Here is a 19,341-nt window from a genome sequence, read left to right as displayed (position 1 = left end):
CTACACATTATGAGCACACATGGCAGGAAAATTAATTAACGTCTTTTAACATGTTCTGTGAAGATAAGCTTGACTACAAAGAATGAAATACAGAGAAAGGAAAGCTCCTGCTCAATGATGATTTAAAAAGCCAAATCTACACCATGATTCTATAAAGTACTGGTTGTGACTGTTAAGAAAGGAAGAGATCACAGTGCACAAAAAGAACAAGGACGGGGTCCTGAGGGGTGCCACCTCTGACCAAGGGAAGAAACAAAGGACACACGCTGCCAGAGGAAGAAGTCCTGTAGGAGTGAAAGGAAAAGCCTGGCATGACAATATGAATTTCAGCCATTTAAGCAGTTTTACTTTCCCACTTTATGGTGAATAATCCAGATCCCTGTTTTAACTCCAGTGCAACAACAAGCTCAGAGTGGTCTTTTTAGGTCATTCGTACATGCTTGTAAGTGCAAAGGGGCTGACTGAAGTGAATTATAAATCAGATGAAATGACGTGACTAATAATTTCACTCTCATCCAATCACCGGTCTCCTCACTGTACAGCTGAGACAATCACAGGTTTCAACAGCTCAACAACTGAGAGGTTGCTTCTGGAGAAATTATACAATGCTTAACAAATGTATTAGACTATCTGTGAAGAACAAGGAAACACAAATAATTGAGAAATCTGTCAAAAGAAAACTTGTTTAAAACTAAAAATTTATTTATTTTTTTAATTGAAAAATTGAATTGCAGGTTCCAATCTGAGCCTGGAAGTCGAAAATTAATCAAGGACTAAAACTAATTGTTCTGTTTATTAATGCAAGTGAATAACTGCAATTTGGCAACTTTATCAGAAGATAATAACATATTTCCTCTGTCTCTTTTCTTTCACGAATGACAACAATGGTTATATTGTAGCATTAAAAATAATAATTTTGATTAAAGAGCTTGCACACAGTACTGCTGTTAAAAGAATAGTAAGAACAGTGAACTACAATGCTTAGTATTCAATGCTGCAATGCTTAATGCTTTGGAACGGCACTGCTAAAATCAGAGGCTGAGTATTTTTCCACCTTTGTGTCCTACTGCCTTTGAATGGCTGCAGACATTTAATAAATGGAGGGGAAAGTTTTTAATGTAGCACAAAACGCATTTACCAAGTGTGCTTCCTGATCGAAGCAGCCTATGATGGTTTGCCTAGTCCTGCAAATTTTCACTCTTGGGGGAAAGAGCAACACGCCTTGGGTACAATGTTTGGGTGGAGGATTCAAACCCATCTTCAGCAGCTGCCCAAAGAAAGGATGCTCCCGGTGGTAGCACATTCAGGTGCACAAAGCAGATGCTGAGATAGCAACCTCAGCAGTCAGTTACAGCAACAAACATAATCCCAAGAACACCAGCTCTTTGATCAAGGCTGAAGAGAAGCGCCTCGCAGCTAAAAGCACAGACAGACTTTCCCATCTTGGAAGAAGATTGGCAGATGGAGCGAAAGACCCTGGGGCATACTGCCATATCAACACTCCGCTAGAATACTGGCTGTGAGCTGACTGAGGCGAGCTGCTGAGGCTTTGTAAGATGGTCATTTTGCAGAGTTTTGACCTAATTCAGCATAGCTGGGCATGTGAAAAAAACAGCCTGATAATATATATACTGTAGCTTCGGAAAAGAAAAAAATCTACTGATTTCCTGAAGTTTCTGCTTTACACAATAAATGCATATCCATTTTCTGGTGCTTATCCTTGTCATGTTTGAGGGGGGGCTGAAGTCTATCCCAGCTACCATAGGGCGAGAGGCAGGATACACGCTGGACAGGTCGCCAGTCTGTCGCAGGGCTAATGCAAAGAGACAGACAACCATCACATCTTTGGGAAATGTAGATTCACGTCTTTGGACTGTGGTAGGAAGCGGGAGCACCCAGACACAGGGAGAGCATGCAAACTTCACACAGAAAGGCCTCAGCCAGGTGGTGGAATCACAATCAGGGCCTTCTTAAGGTCCTGAGCATTAAGAGGATTTATCTACTTCATCCAGTTGTCCACCTGCACTTGGTGCCAAACTCTGCACATTTCATGTTGTCTGGTTGCTGCACACGTTGGTTTTACTATATGTGGAAATATTATTATATGGAACACAAAAAAAAGTGTGCACAGTGTAACCACAGTGAATTTTAAATGGAATGGCAGGAAGTAAGGGGGACTGATCATTTTTACCCTGGTGATTTTTTAGGCATCCATCTATAAGGGACTGTGTCATGCCAGAGTACCCACACAGACACGGGGAGAACATATAAACTCCACGCAGAAAGGCCCATGCCAGATGGTGGATTTGAAGTTTCCTCTGCTTGGTTTAACAGCATTTGGGAATTTTTTTTTAAAAAAGACATGGGGGGCTCATAATTATGTTCTCATCTGTATAATTCAGACACAGAAATATTTCGAGCTTGAAGTCCTGTGAATTTACTGATTATCTGCCATATAAATACAAAGCTGCCTTCCTCTGTAAAGCCTTAAAAGAATCAACCAGAAAACAAAAAAACTATTACACAACCATGACCAACAGGGTTATGAACACTTCATTATCAAGCTACAGAGATTTAATAGCCCCATACTCCTTCACCGAAGCAGTATGCACCATTAAAGTCAGATGTGCCGTGTACCAGTACGCTCACCTATGATTTATTAAAGCATTGATTAATGTAGCTACATCCTAGGCCAAGTAACAATAATGCAAAACATAACCCATAGTGACATCCTGCTTAATTTTGCTGAATTGTATTGTTCATAAACTGCAAGCGTAAAAACAAGGAAATATTAAGGTTTATTTATTTAAACCAGCAAACATAATTTCTTATTAAGTTACACAATTTTATATATTACAAATGAGATCCATTATTCATAGTAATACAGATGTCTTTGCAGTACTGTGAATTATGATTCCACAGAGGGCGTGTTGTGAACACTGGATTAACAATAAAGCTGCAGAAAGAGCGCAAAGGCACCCAAACACTGACGTTTTACTGAAAACAGAGTCAAGACAGACAAAAACACCTTCTTAAAAAGTATTGTCCTTCAAAATCCTTTTAATCACATTTCTGTTCAAACAAATGAGTCCCCGTGTGTTGCCGGTGAATCCCGCCCAAGTAAAGAAAACGACTGATGTTCGTTTCTTTTTTAGCTGTTCAGAGCGGATTATCAGCTTAACACTACCAGCAACTCAATTCCCACTTCGATCTCTCTGCAGCCTCTCAGTCTCATCACACTTTGTTCAATGGTTTTGTTTCTCTTCAAAAAATGTAATACCTACAAAAATAAATGAACCAATGTTATTTGAACAAAGCCAAAGCCTTACAGTACAAGACTGATTTTCAAGCACAGTTCAGATAGATTAATGTGTAGGCATCTGGATGTGTTTGGAACAGAAGTGGTGAATTTAAGAGGAAAATGGTGGAAAAATGTATGCAACATCTCCTAAAAATGACCAAAAGCTATTGATTTAATAAAAGAAAGCTCAGTCAGTTTAAACTGTAATGTTAAAGAGGCAATATTACATTTTTTAAAAGAGTAAGTGTCGCTCATACAGTTAGGTTTATCTCCTCTAAAGGATAAAGCTGCTTCTTACAAATCTCATGAAAAGAAAAAACGGTAATAAGTATACGCATGTAGCCAAAGTCTGACATCGCTCGTTCCCCTGTGCTGCTGAGCTCTGCTAATGCCTCAAAATACACAGAGCTGCATTGTCACACCAGGCGACATGCTCCTTCATTGAACACAAGTGATTTATTTTGATTCAGTCCCACAAACACTCCCCTGGTAGTATAAACACTCACTAGAAGACCAAATGACAGCGTCAATGTTTCCTGTTGTTTTGGTAATGTTCGTTAAAAACAACATCACATAGCTTCATTTGCCATTTGAATTTACATGTAACTTTAAAAGTGTGACCCATTTTCATTTGTGTTTCAGTGGAAACTAACCGACGTTTGGTTACACGGCCACAGAGTGGGTAATGATGAAAGTCAGACAATACATCTGTTTGGTTTTGGTTTCTTCTCAGGATTTATTCGGATTTAACATTTAGGTCCCATGGGTCACCTACCAGTTGCCTCTGGCTGTCCCAAGAGCGAGGCTGAAGAACAGGGAAGGTATTTTCAATGAAAGCCCCCAAACTTTGCGTCTGTATATGAGATACAGAACAGCAGTCTGCGATAACTGACTATGAGTCTTTCACTTCCCTGTGGAGGAATTTTGGCTCACTCTTCTTTGCAGAATTGTTTTTAATTCAGCCTCATTGGAGTGTTTTCCAGCATCAGCGGCCTGTTTAAAGTCTGTTTAAAGTGTTTAAATTCATGCCAAAGCATCTTAATTGGATTTTAGTCCAAACTTTGACTAGGGTTTCAAAACCTTCATTCTTATTAGCCATTCAGAGGTGGACTTGCTGTTATATTTCAGATCATAACAGCACATAACCTGAGTGTGCTTAAGCGTCAGGGGATGAACTGATAGTCAAACATTTTCCATCAGGATTCATAATTTAATCAATTAGGACAAGTTGTCCAGGCCCTGAAGAAGCAAAGCAGCCCTAGACACTGGGCTAGTGTCTAGAGCTAGCTTGTTAGTGGGCTAGTGTCTAGGGCTAGCTTAGTGTATACTAGGCAGAGTAATTGTATACTTTGTTATACAATGTTTGATTGTTGCTATGATGTTCTTTTTATCAAACGCTGTACTAGTTTTACAGCAGATGTAACAAGACACAAATCTTTTCTGTTGTCAGTCCACAGAGTATTTTCCCCAAAGTCTTGGAGATCAAGATGTTTTTTGAATTTTTGGATTCTTGTTGGTCAGCAGATGTTTTTGCCTCGGAACTCTCCCATGGATGCCATTTTTGTTCATTCTGTTTCTTACTGTTTCTTTAGATTGCAGCACAGTGTGTTGCTTTCTGAGATCTTCAGTTTGTCGGACAGCTTTCAGCAGGTCTGGCAGTAATCAGGCATGGGTGGAGATAGTGAAGTTGAACTCACAACCCTGTATCCCCATACCATGGCTTTTAACTCACTAGGGCTATGGCAGTTGCTTTATTCCTTTAAACTTAACTAGTCAGTATTACTGCACAGGTTTCCATTTTGGCTCTTTGTTTGCATTTACTTTCCATGTAACACTGCTTTTGTCAGTGATGTCTAAAACATCTTCAGCTGTCTAACAGATGTGGTGAACTTAAACTCTGGGAATAATAATGATATATCTCAATTATTGGAGCCACAGCTCAGAAAAAATATAAGAGAAAAAGTGAAAAAGTGAAAACAGGAAATGATTGAAATTTCAGAGACTTCACACTCTTTTGCAGAAGGCTGTATCTTTTAGGTATTTCACCAGTCTCTTTTGGTATCCAATTTCCTGCACTGATGCATCATAGAGGTGTCTGTAGAAGCCAACCTCCTCACAGACTTCTATCTCCAGGTTACAAAAATGTCATTTCTTTTGTGCTTGTAAAACTCTTACACCTAGTATTATTGATCTTTTACAGTATTATAGATAAATTGTTTCAAATAAGCCAGGCTCATGGAATTTTTGTAAGTGGTCTTGATCAATAGAATAGACTATCTGAAGGGTTCCAAAGTCTTTCTTTGTATATTGGTTGCTTTTTCACACATTCTCAGTCCAGTCCTCGCTTATGACCATTTTCACATCAATATTCTTTCAGTTTGTCTTTTGTTTAGCCACTTACCACTGAGTCATGACTTAATCAACCATAAAAAATGCAACTAACAGAAAGAATGAGTAAGTGTCGTCTCTACATATAACAGGCAACTTAGCAAAGAACCAATTTTAAATTAAATTAAATTAGAGACTTTGTTACTTTATTTACTACATTTCAGCCAGTGGTGTTTGAGATTTTGTCAAAATTGATAAAAGCAGTGTGGGACCTCATGACAATGAACAGAAGAAAAAGCAGCCAACATCTAAAGACAAGCTTTGAAGACAATTACAAGAAAGTTTGTCTAGGGTAGTTCAGACTATGCTGATGAATAAAAGTGGTCGTACCAAATACTGAGTTTCAAGCTCATTAGAAATGTAGTAATTTTGGTGTATTTACTATATTTCTAGGTATTTTTTGCAAATTTTAATAACTGGCTGCACTTACTTCCCATTTTCCTAGCAGAATGCACAGTTGGTTTGTGATGGTTATAATCACACACACACCAAATATTACACTTTTTTATCACACACAAATGGACATTACTTATCCAGAGTAATTACTGTTTAGAAAAACTGAATTCAGCACGTCCTGCATACAGTATAGCAGAATTCTTTCTTGGTAAAGTCAAAATCATCAGCTCTTCTAATCACTCCTCACCACTTTCCAAATACCTAAACACCAACTGGATTGGACTCTAACAGTAAGGTTTGCTCTTATTTTACATACACTATGCAGATAATCAGTCGACCACCTCCAACAGGTGTCCATGTGGGACTTGTGTGGTTGGGTAGAAACTGCAAGAATTAAATTCTGTTTTTATCAGGTTGTCTTTGCATGTGGGCACATTTGCATGCGTGTTTGTACATATCCAATTCTGTGTAACACTGTGTAAAATATAAATAATAAACCGAATGATGGTTTACAAATGGTTTGCAAATGGTTTGCAAATCTCATTAACCCATATTTTATTCAAAACATAACACAGAAAACATTTTAAACAAATGTTTAAAGTGAAAAACATAATTTTAAGAAAAATCCCATTTGAGGTCATTTTGAATTTGATGGCAGCATCCTCTTTTAAATTCAGCCTGAGGAGACCAGCTCCTGGAATTGTGGGAAAGGAACAGTGTCATCCCATATGGAAAAGATATATATAAATCTTATAAAGTTTGTATCTGTCTTGTGTGAAACTTGTATGAAAAGCATATAAGAGTGAAAACAGATATAAGATCCCCTGAAAGATTATATAATGAAACTTGTATGTTTTGGATACTTACTAAAACAATGTATGAAAGTAATGAGAAAGTGGCCACTTTCATGAGTAATCACATATAAGTTTTTACTATTTCTTTTCCATATGGGATGTTTTTGTCTGATATTGTATTCTAGCAGCTAACAGTTGTGACTACTTCTCAACAACATCTGTAGTACAACTTTACAGCGTGAGCCATTATTCTGAAGTTGTTCCATCTGCCCACCTTTGCTGCTGAGAAATTCTGCCTCTCTAAGTTGCTTTTCTTAAATCTCCACTCCTGTTGCTGAGCTATTGTCAGCTGTTTCTTTTTAGTTTAACTTGCCCTTCTGGCCTTTTGAGACTTTTGAGATGCGTTGTTGCCATCAAATTAAAATCGAGACAATATTTTTTCTTAACAAAGTGGCTAATCTTGATAACCTTAAATTAACCCTGACTTATTTTAATCTAAAAATCCCATGTTCTCACTTTAAATGTTCCTCAGGTTTCTTAAACTTTTTGAAAAAAAAGTCAACTTTTGCTCCTCACCTATAAATAACTGGCTGTTTAGCTGAAGATGCACGAGTCCATCAGTGGGACCTTCGTGGGTGGCGGCGGGGAAATTATCGACACGCAGCGATGCTTCCTTCACATTTCGCTCAGCTTGCACTCTGTGCCATCGGCTGTCATTCAACGGGAGGCTTGTCTTCACTCGTACATCCAGTGGCCCATTCCCCACATCGAAGGAGAAGACAACCTCCGTAGAAGCTGAAGAGGATTATTCACAGATAAAAAGATCATATAAAAGCCTTAAAAACAAACATTAGGTGAAGAAGCCTTCACATCAGCAGACCACATCTGATTCATGGAAATCTTGATTGAAAATGATCAAAGGGGTGCTTATTTTCACTGCAAACCACGATACTCCAAAGAATCAGTCCATAATCACACTGTGTCCAAAGCTGATGACACTCTTGAAGTTAAGGCTTAAGAAGTTAAGAGGTTTATCATTGATCATTTATTTATGGATGACAAAAACTGCACAAAATGTAGAGCCAGTGTATGATAAGTGCCAGTGCCAGACCATGCTTCATTTCCGGTCTGATACGCCCTTACTGTCATCTTCTCATTGTTGGCTGTCCAGTAGAGGCAAAGCTGGTAGTAGTTGGAGCGGGAGGATGAAGCTCTGGCTTAAATCAGTATAAAGCACATGATAGTGTACGTATATTCAAATCTAAAGCTAATGTAGATCAGATGGTGCCAGAGTCGTCTGATATTGCTGTAACTGGAAAAATGAACTGAAGAGCACATGCATGCTATGTTTTTTTTAAATTAAATTATAGCCAAATCAAATAATTACACTAATTTCAAACTGTATTAGTTAAGCATGTGGGCAGAGTAGAATGACTGCAAGGAGTCAGATTCTTGCTTTGTATTCAAAAAGAGGAAAGAAAGAAAAATCCAAACACAGTTGAGAAAACAAGCTTTGACTTGCAAGAAAGCTCTTTTTTCACTCATGTTTTTCTATTAGCAGCTAAAGTGTATCAGACTCTTTTGTGGCTTTTTTCAGTGATATTTTTAATAGACTTCTTTCTCCCTGCAGTCTGGCTGCAGAATGCGCCGTCTTTCAGCAAACCCATTAGTCAGTCATGTTCGTCCATCATCATATGTTGGCAGAAGTGTGAAGTGACTTCCTCCCACCGGCCCATCTGTTGGCAGCATGGACAGACAGCTGGACGCAGATCTGAGATGATTTAGAGGCAGGAAAAAAAGACTCACATCTGTTTGTTCCTGTGTGTGTCTGTGTGTGGGAAATTGCATGTGTGCTGAGACTGTTACAACCAAGCCTAATTTGAAATCAAAAGTAATGATAATTCTAATGTTCAGTAATACATTTCTAGGCTCACTGGGAATCACTCTGTAATCTAATTTTAATTTTCAGATTTTTTTTATTCAGTTGGGTGGAAAAATATTGCAATTACAGGCCAATTAGTTGGAACTTCCTGATATATACGAACAGATATTTTTTTAGCCAGCTCTTGTACTGTAATAGGCTTTTGAGGAACTGCTGCTGTGATTTTTGTTATTTGCCTTGACTGGACTGTCAACTGCAAGAAGATCAACAAAAACATGGGACAATGTAATCATCATAATTGGCAGCCTGTAGTTTGCATGCGGCTACTGACTTCTATGCACATGTTTGCTCTATAAAGAGCTGAGCAGTAGTACGACCTGAAAACCTTTGACACAAACTGGAAAATACAGGAGACTGTCGCAATCTTCTTGCAACCAATTTAAGGAGGATTCAAGTCGACTTATTTTCCCTAGCGAGTTGCAGTTGCCAGGGAGTCACTCAGCAGTCTGTAGGCATCTGTGGCTAGAGGCTGAAGTTAGCAGTGTCTGAACAAATAAAAACATTCGTAAACACTGAGAAACTCTTCCCCTCTGCCAAGTTAACGTGAAACAAACTGCACAGTTAATCTCAAAATAGAAGCAGAAATGCAATAATCCCTCTTATAAACTGTCATTATCAGTTATTTAGAATAAATCAAGAAAGCATTGAGCATTCGATAACAATTATCCAGGACATTAAGTTCTCACTTACAGCTGAGTTCTATCCTGATAAAGTCCTTGATGCCCAAATTCTCCAGGAAAACCCCAGAGGACGATGTCGTTTTAAACAGGAAAGAGATGTCTGCATTCAACTCTCCCTGAAAGGTTGGGAAGTGAAGGTAGGATGTTTCCTTATCAAAAAATGCAGCATTCCAGAAGTTCTCTGCAAAGAAAAAGAAAATCACTTCTTAAATGTGTCATACCATATCTTTATGTTTGCTCATAAAAAAGGGATGTAAAACTTTCTTATAAAAACTTGATATATCACTTTGGAACAAAGCTTATTAAAAGAAAACTCATTATGATGGCTATATAATGAAAATCGCATGGTAAACAAATGAACCAACTGTTCAGCTAATTAACTAAGAATAAAGGCATAACTCCAGCTATGCTATCTCATTTAGGCTGATTTATCAGTAAGCCATTTATTTATGTAGTCATTAAACTAAGTGGTAAAATTAGAAGCAATTAACACAAGGTAAAATCTATCACTTACATTAGTTTGTTATATATCTTTGTGTTAGTTGTTATTAAAGAGTAAAAATAAAGTCATATTTTAGCTACTAATTAGCTTGTGCAGACTCTTTTCCCATTAACAAGTTAAATGGTGGGTGATTGGATACACTAATTACTTGAATTCTCTTCACTCTGTGGTTGAATAAAACCTACTTCTTGAGTACTCCATCAAAACATCATCAATATGTATGATATTCACATGGAGAGAACTGAGGTCTCAATATTTAACATCATCCCCCATTGTGCTAAACCATAACCAATTTAAATGGATTTACTGTCTCCATGACAACGTAGCGGTCCGACCCTATAGGCAGCCTCTGACCCAGGCCGATGGATGTCTCCCAGCACCAGAGACCTTACTGGGAGGGTCTCCTTATGGGTAAGCAGGCCTGAGTCCTCAGTCCTGAGGTACAAGAGGGGACAGAGGAGGAGGGTTGCATAAAAGGCAAAGAAATGCAAGAAAGAATAGGAAGAGAGTGTGGAAGGTGAGAAAGCATTGGTATTAGAAAGCTGAATAATCATGCATGCAAAGCAAAGGTAAAACTTGTCACCATTAAAACTCAAACAAAACTGTGTCTGAAAAAATAGGACAGGCCGTATTTAGATTAGTAACTCCTCATTTCTCGACTGCGCTTGTCTGCTCTCAGAGGCTCACTGGTGAATGTTGAGAAAAGCTGACACAACATGTCTGAAACAATGTCTTGTGAAAACCGTCTCTGAACGAACGCAGGTCGAGTGATTAATCTGTAAATTCACCACACGAGCTCGGCTCTGTGGCGCTTCAAATTCCAGCAGTCTGCTTTGTTGCTGTGAAATGTAGTCAAAAAATAAATCTGGGACTTTAGGCAGCATCCAGCGCCCGTGTATCTGATGGGATATTGATGGCAGGAGAAGAGTCTATAAAAATAGAGTTCCCCAGTACAGATTTAGGCTAAGAGATAATAGAATGAAGGACCTTTGGCTATGCAGGCACCAACAGGATTGGTTACAACAGGGGTGTCAAACTCAAATACACAGTGGGCCAAAATTCAAAACTGGAACAAAGTCGCGGGCTGACGTTAATATTTATTGAAATATATTTATTCCTCCAGATTTAAGAATGAATCTTTTCTTATGGACTAAAACACATTTTGCTGAAAAATTGAATATGGAACAAGCAAAGCTTAATACTAAACAATATATATATTAGCTGTATAATACCAGTAGGCCAGCTCTAATAGTAATTTGGTATGGCTTCGCGGGCCAAATGTAATTAGGCTGCGGGCCAAATTTGGCCCACGGGCCAGAGTTTGACACCTATGGGTTACAACATGGGTCTAACTGCAGAACTGGTCACAGGATTGGAGAAGGTGACCTAAATACAGAATTGCTTACAGGATGGATAAAAGGATTTAAATAAAAAAGGAGTGGATAACAAAAAGGAAGAGACATTTAAATATCTTGGGATTTGTTGTTTTATGGCTCTTTGCTGTTCAGTGTGGCAGGATGTCATGGGAAGCAACCAAATCAGTTTGTAAAAGAATCTCAGAGACATGCATGTGTTTTCAAAATGGAGTGACACACTCTGCCCGCTTTCCATGATATGGTAACAAAAGCTATTTTCTTTTACAACACAAAGAATCAAAAACCCAGATTTAAATAGAACTTACAGCCTGGAGTGATATCATAATAGTTCACATTTGCAGTTCCAAAGTACAGTACCATTGGTCGTAGTCGGCATCACAGTTGCAGTCGTGACTTGGATCCAGACAGCTGTCCTGCAGACTGCAACCACACTGCTGGGTACCGGTCAGGGCTCCACCCCAAGATGTTTGGCTCTGACCTGGTCCGGCGCCTCCCACCCACCAGCTGAAAGGAGCACCCTCTTGAGCACACACACGCACGCACACACACACACACACACACACACACACACACACACACATAGATAAAGACGTGATTAATCATTAATTTATTTTTCACTACAGGGAAGAGTTAGACTGCAAATGCAATCAATTTTTCAGTCATTTTGAAATGGTATGAAGACGGTGATTCCTATAAAGATAATGATAGCGTGGAAGGGAAACATCCCCAGTAGAGAATTTATCATTCATCTGTTTTCATTTGTTTATTTTTTATCATTTCATTTTTATCTTTGGCACAGTGATTAGCACTCAGTCAGTCAGTGCAGTCAGTGGTGATTCTAAATTGGCCATAGGTGTGAATGTGTCCAGGGTGTACCACGCCTCTCGCCCTATGTTAGAAGAGAATCGATGGATGGATAGATGGATAGTTAAATCTTTATTATAAAATCAAACAAATCCACTTAACTTGTGTTGCAAAATCAGTAACAAATGTGCAGCAGTATTGTAATATGATTTCTAATTTCTTACTAAATTAAATACATCAGCAGTTCACACCACCTCCCTTCTTCTGAATATCTTATGTTAAAAAGTTGATAAATTTAACACATAATAACTAACAACTATTTCTCCAGATGTTACCAAGTGTGTTGGAGAGGCGGGACTTCCTGCAGTGATAGGACAGTTCCTGCTCGCAGTGCTCTGATTGGCTGATGACAGCCACTAATTGCTCCTCTTCAGAGGAATAGTCAAAGTAGGCAAAATGTTGATTTCGCTCAGCGGAGGACTGAACTCTGGTCAGCTCTGTGTTATTGTGCTGAATCACCATCCACGTCTTATCCTCTGGTGGAGAGACAGGCAGGGTGGAAAGACCAAGAGAAGGTGTGAACATAGTTACGCTGGCAGCCAAACAATCTTTCAAACTAAAGAAACAAACAAAAACAATGCACATTTTCTTTAAAAGGAAACAGAATACGTTTGTGTACCATACCTGTCATGTTACAATAAATCAGCTGGGGTTTGATTGGTCCGCTGCCATCCACGTCTATATAGTAATGCCCTGACATGTTGCCTTTGTGTTTGTACGCCTCACATGACTGTTCATATATTGCTGAGGAAAAGAACACAATAAAAAACTTAAACTTTAATAAACTGGATCAACACTTATTGATTTCTTAGCTATGCTTGGGACCATTAAACCGTAACATGCATCCTAATAAATGGCAGGCAGACGTGGGCGATACAGTCAAGCTGAATTCACATGATGTAACCTTTTTATTATTTCTAATATTGGCAATTGAATGATACAAATTTCAAACAACAAATACATTCTTGTTTATTTGTTGTATCTACATAAAGAGCCAACACTACCAGTTAATACATTATGTGTCACATCACATATAAATAACTCACTTGCTTTATGGCTCAGTCACACTAGAGTAAAAATAAGACTTCAGCTTATGAAAAACATTTTATTGTGGGGGATTGCTTTCACTTTTTTGCATACAACAGCCATTTTCAAAATGTTCTGTTAAAAACATTCTACTGCAAGGCGATTGCACAGATTTGCAACAGACATTAAATTCATAAATCCATATTGATTGCCAAAATGTTGCAATTAATCTGAGTCACTCTGATATCCACTGATATCTTTGCAATAGAACTTAAATCAACTGGTTACCAATTCAATGCATTCTGGTTATGTTCCTATAAGAAAGCAAGGTTGTCAAACTCCTATGCCAGTACTTTTCTGTGCAGGAAGTAGTTCACTATTTGTGGGGACTTTTTAAATTTAAATTTCTGTTCCAGACCTGTGAGGTTCTGGCAGGATTCTAAATATGGAGACAGTAAAATAGTTGTATTTCTTTTTAATTGAATTTCTGTGTATGTAGATGGCAACGGATTTGCGGCTTTCGGATTTATCACAAATAGGTTGGATGTAATTGTCAAATTGACCCCATGTAATTGCATATTGATAGCAACATCTCAGCATCTAAAGTTGCTTTAAAGACAGTGATTGACTGTAAATGGCTGCATATCTGACTTTGAAAGAAAGATTTCAAAGGCAATGAAATTAAATGTTCATCAAACACAGTCCCAATAATTTTCCCTAGTGTGACTGTAGTTACATAGACACCAGTTACATGGGCAAGTCATCTATGCAATTGTTTGCTGAAGATTTCCAGCAGTTGCAAGATAAAAGTGGTCATAACTTCCCTGTGGTTTCGTTGCTAGCAGTAGTTTGCAAGAAAGATGCTCATTTGTCTGCAAACACTCAGCAACTACTTGCTGACTAGTAGTGAAACTGTGAAAGGTGCACCGCAACCTGGAACTAGAAAGTGTTCGCCTTCAAATGATATATGACAAGTTTTTAAAATTCAGTAGTGAGGCAGAGCTTTTACTTTCAAGGCTAATGTTCTCCATTTCCAGTTTTTCAAGTCTCATTACTGTTCTACTTATCACTGCTACACATTTCTTGCTCTCAACCGGTCATCACCAAGGAGTCACTGACTGTTTTCAGTATAAAAGTCAAGCAGACTACATGCCCACCAGTACATATGTACATGTATACCCAGAGTATGTGCATAAAAAATTCATGGAAACATGAGAAGATTAGTGATTTTAAAATAATTAAAAACATCTATCAATTAAAATTTGTGTCCATCAATTAAAATTGTAACAATAAAACTGGTAATTGTGCGGAAAAAAAATTAGATGAAAGCAAATTATATAAAGCCCTACGATTACATAATGCTTGTTGCGGAGAATACACACACACACACATCCACAAGGGAATATGTCTGAGTCCATCTATGAGCAGCAACAGCCACGTCAATGCTTGTTTAACTTTCCCCAAGACACTGCCCTGATACAGTTCAAGAAAGGTTTTGACCCAAATTCAACTACCATAGCTGCGTGCGTGTGTGTGTGTGTGTGTGTGTGTGTGTGTGTGTGTGTGTGTGTGTGTGTGTGTGTGTGTGTGTGTGCGAGAGAGAGAGAGACCTGGCCCTAATCCAGCTCAGAGCTGTTCACACCACCAGCGTGTAGAAGGATTCAATTAATGCTCAGCGGTACAAGCAAAGCAAAAAATCAGTTTAATTTCTAATCTGACTCACCTAAAATACTGTAGGCACTCTCTCAGTTGAAATCCATTTATGTGGAAAGAACAGTTTGCCTTGAGACTTACTCTCCTTTTTTTGACATGCTTGCTATGTGCCTCCCATTTACTCCTATTCTAACCCCCTCTTTATATTTCTTTTTCCAATCATCGTCGTATCTTTCTTGATTTCTCCCTTAGTTTTTTTCTAACGCATTTAAGGCCGACAATTATTTGCTTTTAACTGTTGACTCTGGTTGTGCTGCTGTCTTAGTAACCCTGGACCTGACAGCAGCCTTCGACACTGTTGATCACAACATACTGCTATCCCGCCTTCAACATTGTGTCGGTTTAAAGGGCACTGTCTTAAAGTTTTTCCAGTCCTATTTGAATAATAGGAGTTTTTCTGTTCACCTTGGTGAACTGTCATCTCCCAGAGCTCCTTTAACCTGTGGCGTACCTCAGGGGTCCATACTAGGCCCCCTGTTGTTTATTCTGTACTTGCTCCCTCTGGGCGATGTGCTCCGTAAACATAATGTGTCCTTCCACATCTTTGCCGATGATATTCAGATCTACCTCCCTCTGAGGTTGAACTGCAATGTTTCTTTGCAGCCGCTACTCTCCTGCTTGTCTGACATTAAGACTTGGATGACTCTTAACTTCTTACACCTTAATGAAAGCAAAACTGAAGTCATTGTGTTTGGGCTTCCTAAAGATCCCAACTTCTCTCTTGACTTTTTGGGACCCCTAACCTCCGATTGCACTTCTTCCATTAAGAGTCTTGGTGTTATTTTTGACAATGCTTTTAAACTTGATAAACAAATCAGCTCTGTAGTTAAGGGATCTTTTTATCATTTGCGGATTTTAGCCAAAGTCAAGTCTTACCTTTGCAGGAACGATCTAGAAAGAGTGGTCCATGCTTTTATTACTTCACGGCTAGACTACTGCAATTCCCTCTATGCTGGCCTAGATCGTTCCTGTCTACATCGCCTTCAACTGGTGCAGAACGCTGCCGCTCGCCTGTTGACCGGTTCAAAAAAAAGAGACCACATCACTCCGGTTCTCTGCTCTCTCCACTGGCTCCCAGTTGCCTTTAGGATTGATTTTAAAATCTTATTGCTGGCTTTTAAGGTTTTAAATGGCACTGCACCTTCTTACCTGTCAGAACTCCTTAGTACTTATCGCCCCAGGAGATCTTTGAGGTCAGCCGACCTGATGCTTTTAGATGTTCCCAGGTATAAATTAAAGACAAAGGGAGAGAGGGCGTTTGCTGTGGCTGCACCCAGACTGTGGAACAGTTTACCTCCTCACGTCAGACTCTCCAAAAGCCTAGAAACTTTTAAAACCGCTCTTAAAACTCACCTCTTTTCATTGGCTTTTAGAAAGGTTTAATTTATTTGTTTTATATATTTTTATTTTATTTTTATCAGCGAGGTGTTATTACGAAATTGTGTTCTATTGTATTTTTATCTGTATTTACTGTACAGCACTTTGGTCAGCCTTGGTTGTTTTTAAATGTGCTCTATAAATAAACTTGACTTGACTTGACTTGACAATTAAATTAAGTGATTTATTCTGAATGTTTGATTGCAGTTCATATGTGGGGACCCATATCCCATATAACAATTTTAAAAACTTTTTGAGGAGAAAACATTTTCATACATAAGAGTGTACATTATTTTTAATATCTGGAAAACTCATACATTTAAAAATCAAACTATTAAGGAAGCAGGAAGAAGTCACAGTCGGATATTGACGCTGCGCTTGATGCGTGCTCTTTGAAGTGAGAAGTGGGAGAAAACTGTGGCTTTCATCTGCAGCAGGATGCCATCCCTTTGTTCTTTGTTCAGCTTTTCCTCGGTGGATAAAATGACACTTTATTTCTGCATTATGTATTACCAACCGGGCTATTTCTGTTAAGAAGCAGCATATCAAATTTGGGGCAAAGTTATTCACAAGTCTCCACAGGCCTGCAGGTAAAGTGTAACTTTCAATGAAAACCAACCACAGCTTTTTAGGCTTTTTGTTTTTTTTTTTTACTAAAAGCATGTTTAACTTAATTCTAAAGTACCTAATGCAATCGGGAGAAGCTATTTAGAGCACCTTTCATCCCTCTCTGCACTGGATATGGTTTAAGTATAAACTGATATCACATATAAAAAATTTACCAGTTCAGGCACGTTTTTTAATCCGATAACTTCTCTGCAAGAGAACCTTATTCATTATTCATTATGAAATGTACATATTATGTATTTTTTATGCTGGATGGGTGTTTGATTTCAGCGTGAACCTCTGGCTGATTGTGTCCACTGGGAGTGAAATCCAGTCTGTCAAACTTCAAACACACACCTTCACGTGACATTAATACATACATATATTCAAACTGAACAAATACACCAAGCGAAGATGAGAGATAGTGGGATATCTGCAGGTGTCAAAAAACAAAAAATACGACCTTTTAAGACTTTTGAATAGAAGTCCAATTTACTCAGCATAATGAAGTACCACCAATCCCACTGATCTATTTCCATTTGAACATGGCTAATTAAAGTTCTGAAACAATGGCCTGAGAAGAAAAAGAGGGAAGTGAAATAACTATTGGAGGGCATGTGGCCTCTATTTTATTAAGTAAATAGTACAAAGTCCTAAATATTAACCTTTTCTTGTAGGAAATAACTAAACACGCATGTATGAGCAGCCTTCTACTGTTTTCGCTGTAAAAGTTATTAACAAAAAACAGACAAAAAGACATCGTCTGCACTCCAAAGCCATGCTGAGAGAGCTGGTGGCTAGTTGATGAGTATAGAGGAGCAACACAAGAGAGCAAGGGTTGGACTTACATTTACTTATATTTCTGCTCAATGTGTAAATACACAAATCTGTGTCACGTAATAATAAATGAAAAGTTAAAGGGAAAAAAATGTCACTACTTTTTCCTAGATAAATTTTACGCTTCAGGCATTTTAAAGAGCTTCAGATGAAACTGGTTGCTTACAGCTGTGGCAGGTGGCTCCCCTGTAGCCACTGTTGGAGCAGTTACAGTGAAAGGTGCTCCACGATTGAGTACATATTCCTCCATGTTCGCAGTGACTGGGGGAACACCTTGAAGAATGAAAGAGACAGACAGAGAGAGAGATGTTTAGTGTTTTAGTTATCTGAAAAAGTTTATGCACGGAACAACAGACCTTCAGCATGCCTGACGGTTTTGATGAGGTGTGTAGGAGAGACGGGGAATATACAAAGTCTTTCAAAAAAAACCTTTCAGTCTTAAAAAAACATTTCAGAGGGCTTTATTTCAGTGTCAATGAGAGCACAGGTGTGTGTTCTCAGATGTAGGTGGCTTGAAACCTTCCTTTGTTGTGTTAGTATTGTTAACTACCATTGTAGGATCCACAGACAAAACTCTTGAACTCCCACCCAACCTGCCACTCAAAAAAAAGAAAAAAAGACACAATTTATTGTTTGCGCTTCTATTTTTTTTTTAGAGAGAAGAAACACTTTTGTCCCACACATGGAGCAGCATTTCTCTTGTCAGTCTGCTGTGGTGCTCCATAGCTGCTCCTCTTTTGCACCCCTTTATACAAACACCTTCTGGTTATTGTCTCTCACAGACTAAATATATAGCCTATAAATACACAATAATGATTTTCCATGAATTCTTTGTCTTTTCGTCTGTTGGCTTAGGCAACCAATCCGCCATGGCTACATTATTTATCAAACTCATACCTCTCTTTTTTTAAATTAATTCTCCCACAACACAGCATACAGCCACAACAGCAAAGCTTTCCATTCTGTGCAGCCTGTGCTCTGCATAATGTTTCTCACAGGATCACAATGCATGTGTCCTGCTCCTAATAGAGGTGAGATGAGCAACTTCCTCCTGTGAGCCTAAAACATTAAGAGAGCTGCAAAACAGTAATTTTGTGTATATTTAGCTGGGACCCAGTGCAATTACATAAACTGTATTTATAAGCACTTATAAGCTAATTTGCATGTGCACTCCACACTGCAGTAATGGGCCTTAGCTTTCTTTTGCAATCTGTGAAATCGTACATTAATGCAAAATTTGCATTCCCATCTGGAAAATGACAATCATTAACTTTCTTAAGGCTTGACTACTCCAACACCTCCCTGTCTACATTAAAAAAGTCACACTCTAGAAGTGCTGCTTTTTATTGTTTTTTACCAAATGACATCACACTGTCAGAATTCCTTCCACTGGCTCTGAGGACATTTTAAGATCTGTTTTAAATATATGAAGTAAGATATATGGAATTATTTAGCAAACAACAAATTGATGAATAACTCTAAGTATGTCTTATATTTTAGAGTTGCACAAAGTAGCCAGCCTTTGCTTTGTTGACAGTG

General features: G+C 38.5%; 1 protein-coding gene across 1 annotated transcript in view; it reads right to left on the bottom strand.

Annotated features, from left to right (window-relative positions):
• Nucleotides 1–19,341, bottom strand: part of LOC146555053 (contactin-associated protein-like 4) — a 112,385-nt gene that overhangs the window by 16,726 nt on the left and 76,318 nt on the right. The window contains exons 11-17 of the mRNA XM_085253033.1: nt 17,969–18,075; nt 12,868–12,987; nt 12,519–12,719; nt 11,737–11,899; nt 10,311–10,438; nt 9,512–9,682; nt 7,456–7,674 (exon numbers count right to left, since the gene is read on the bottom strand). Coding sequence (XP_085109159.1) covers nt 7,456–7,674; nt 9,512–9,682; nt 10,311–10,438; nt 11,737–11,899; nt 12,519–12,719; nt 12,868–12,987; nt 17,969–18,075 — 1,109 coding nt within the window. The remainder of the gene's footprint in view (nt 1–7,455; nt 7,675–9,511; nt 9,683–10,310; nt 10,439–11,736; nt 11,900–12,518; nt 12,720–12,867; nt 12,988–17,968; nt 18,076–19,341) is intronic.

The sequence above is a fragment of the Mchenga conophoros genome, linkage group LG17 (genome assembly GCF_057382185.1).
Source record: "Mchenga conophoros isolate Kocher_MC1m ecotype Shallow Benthic linkage group LG17, M_conophoros_male_GT1.1, whole genome shotgun sequence".
NCBI lineage: Eukaryota > Metazoa > Chordata > Actinopteri > Cichliformes > Cichlidae > Mchenga > Mchenga conophoros.
Note: the sequence above shows the minus strand (reverse complement) of the source record. Positions and strands in the feature narration are given on the sequence as shown.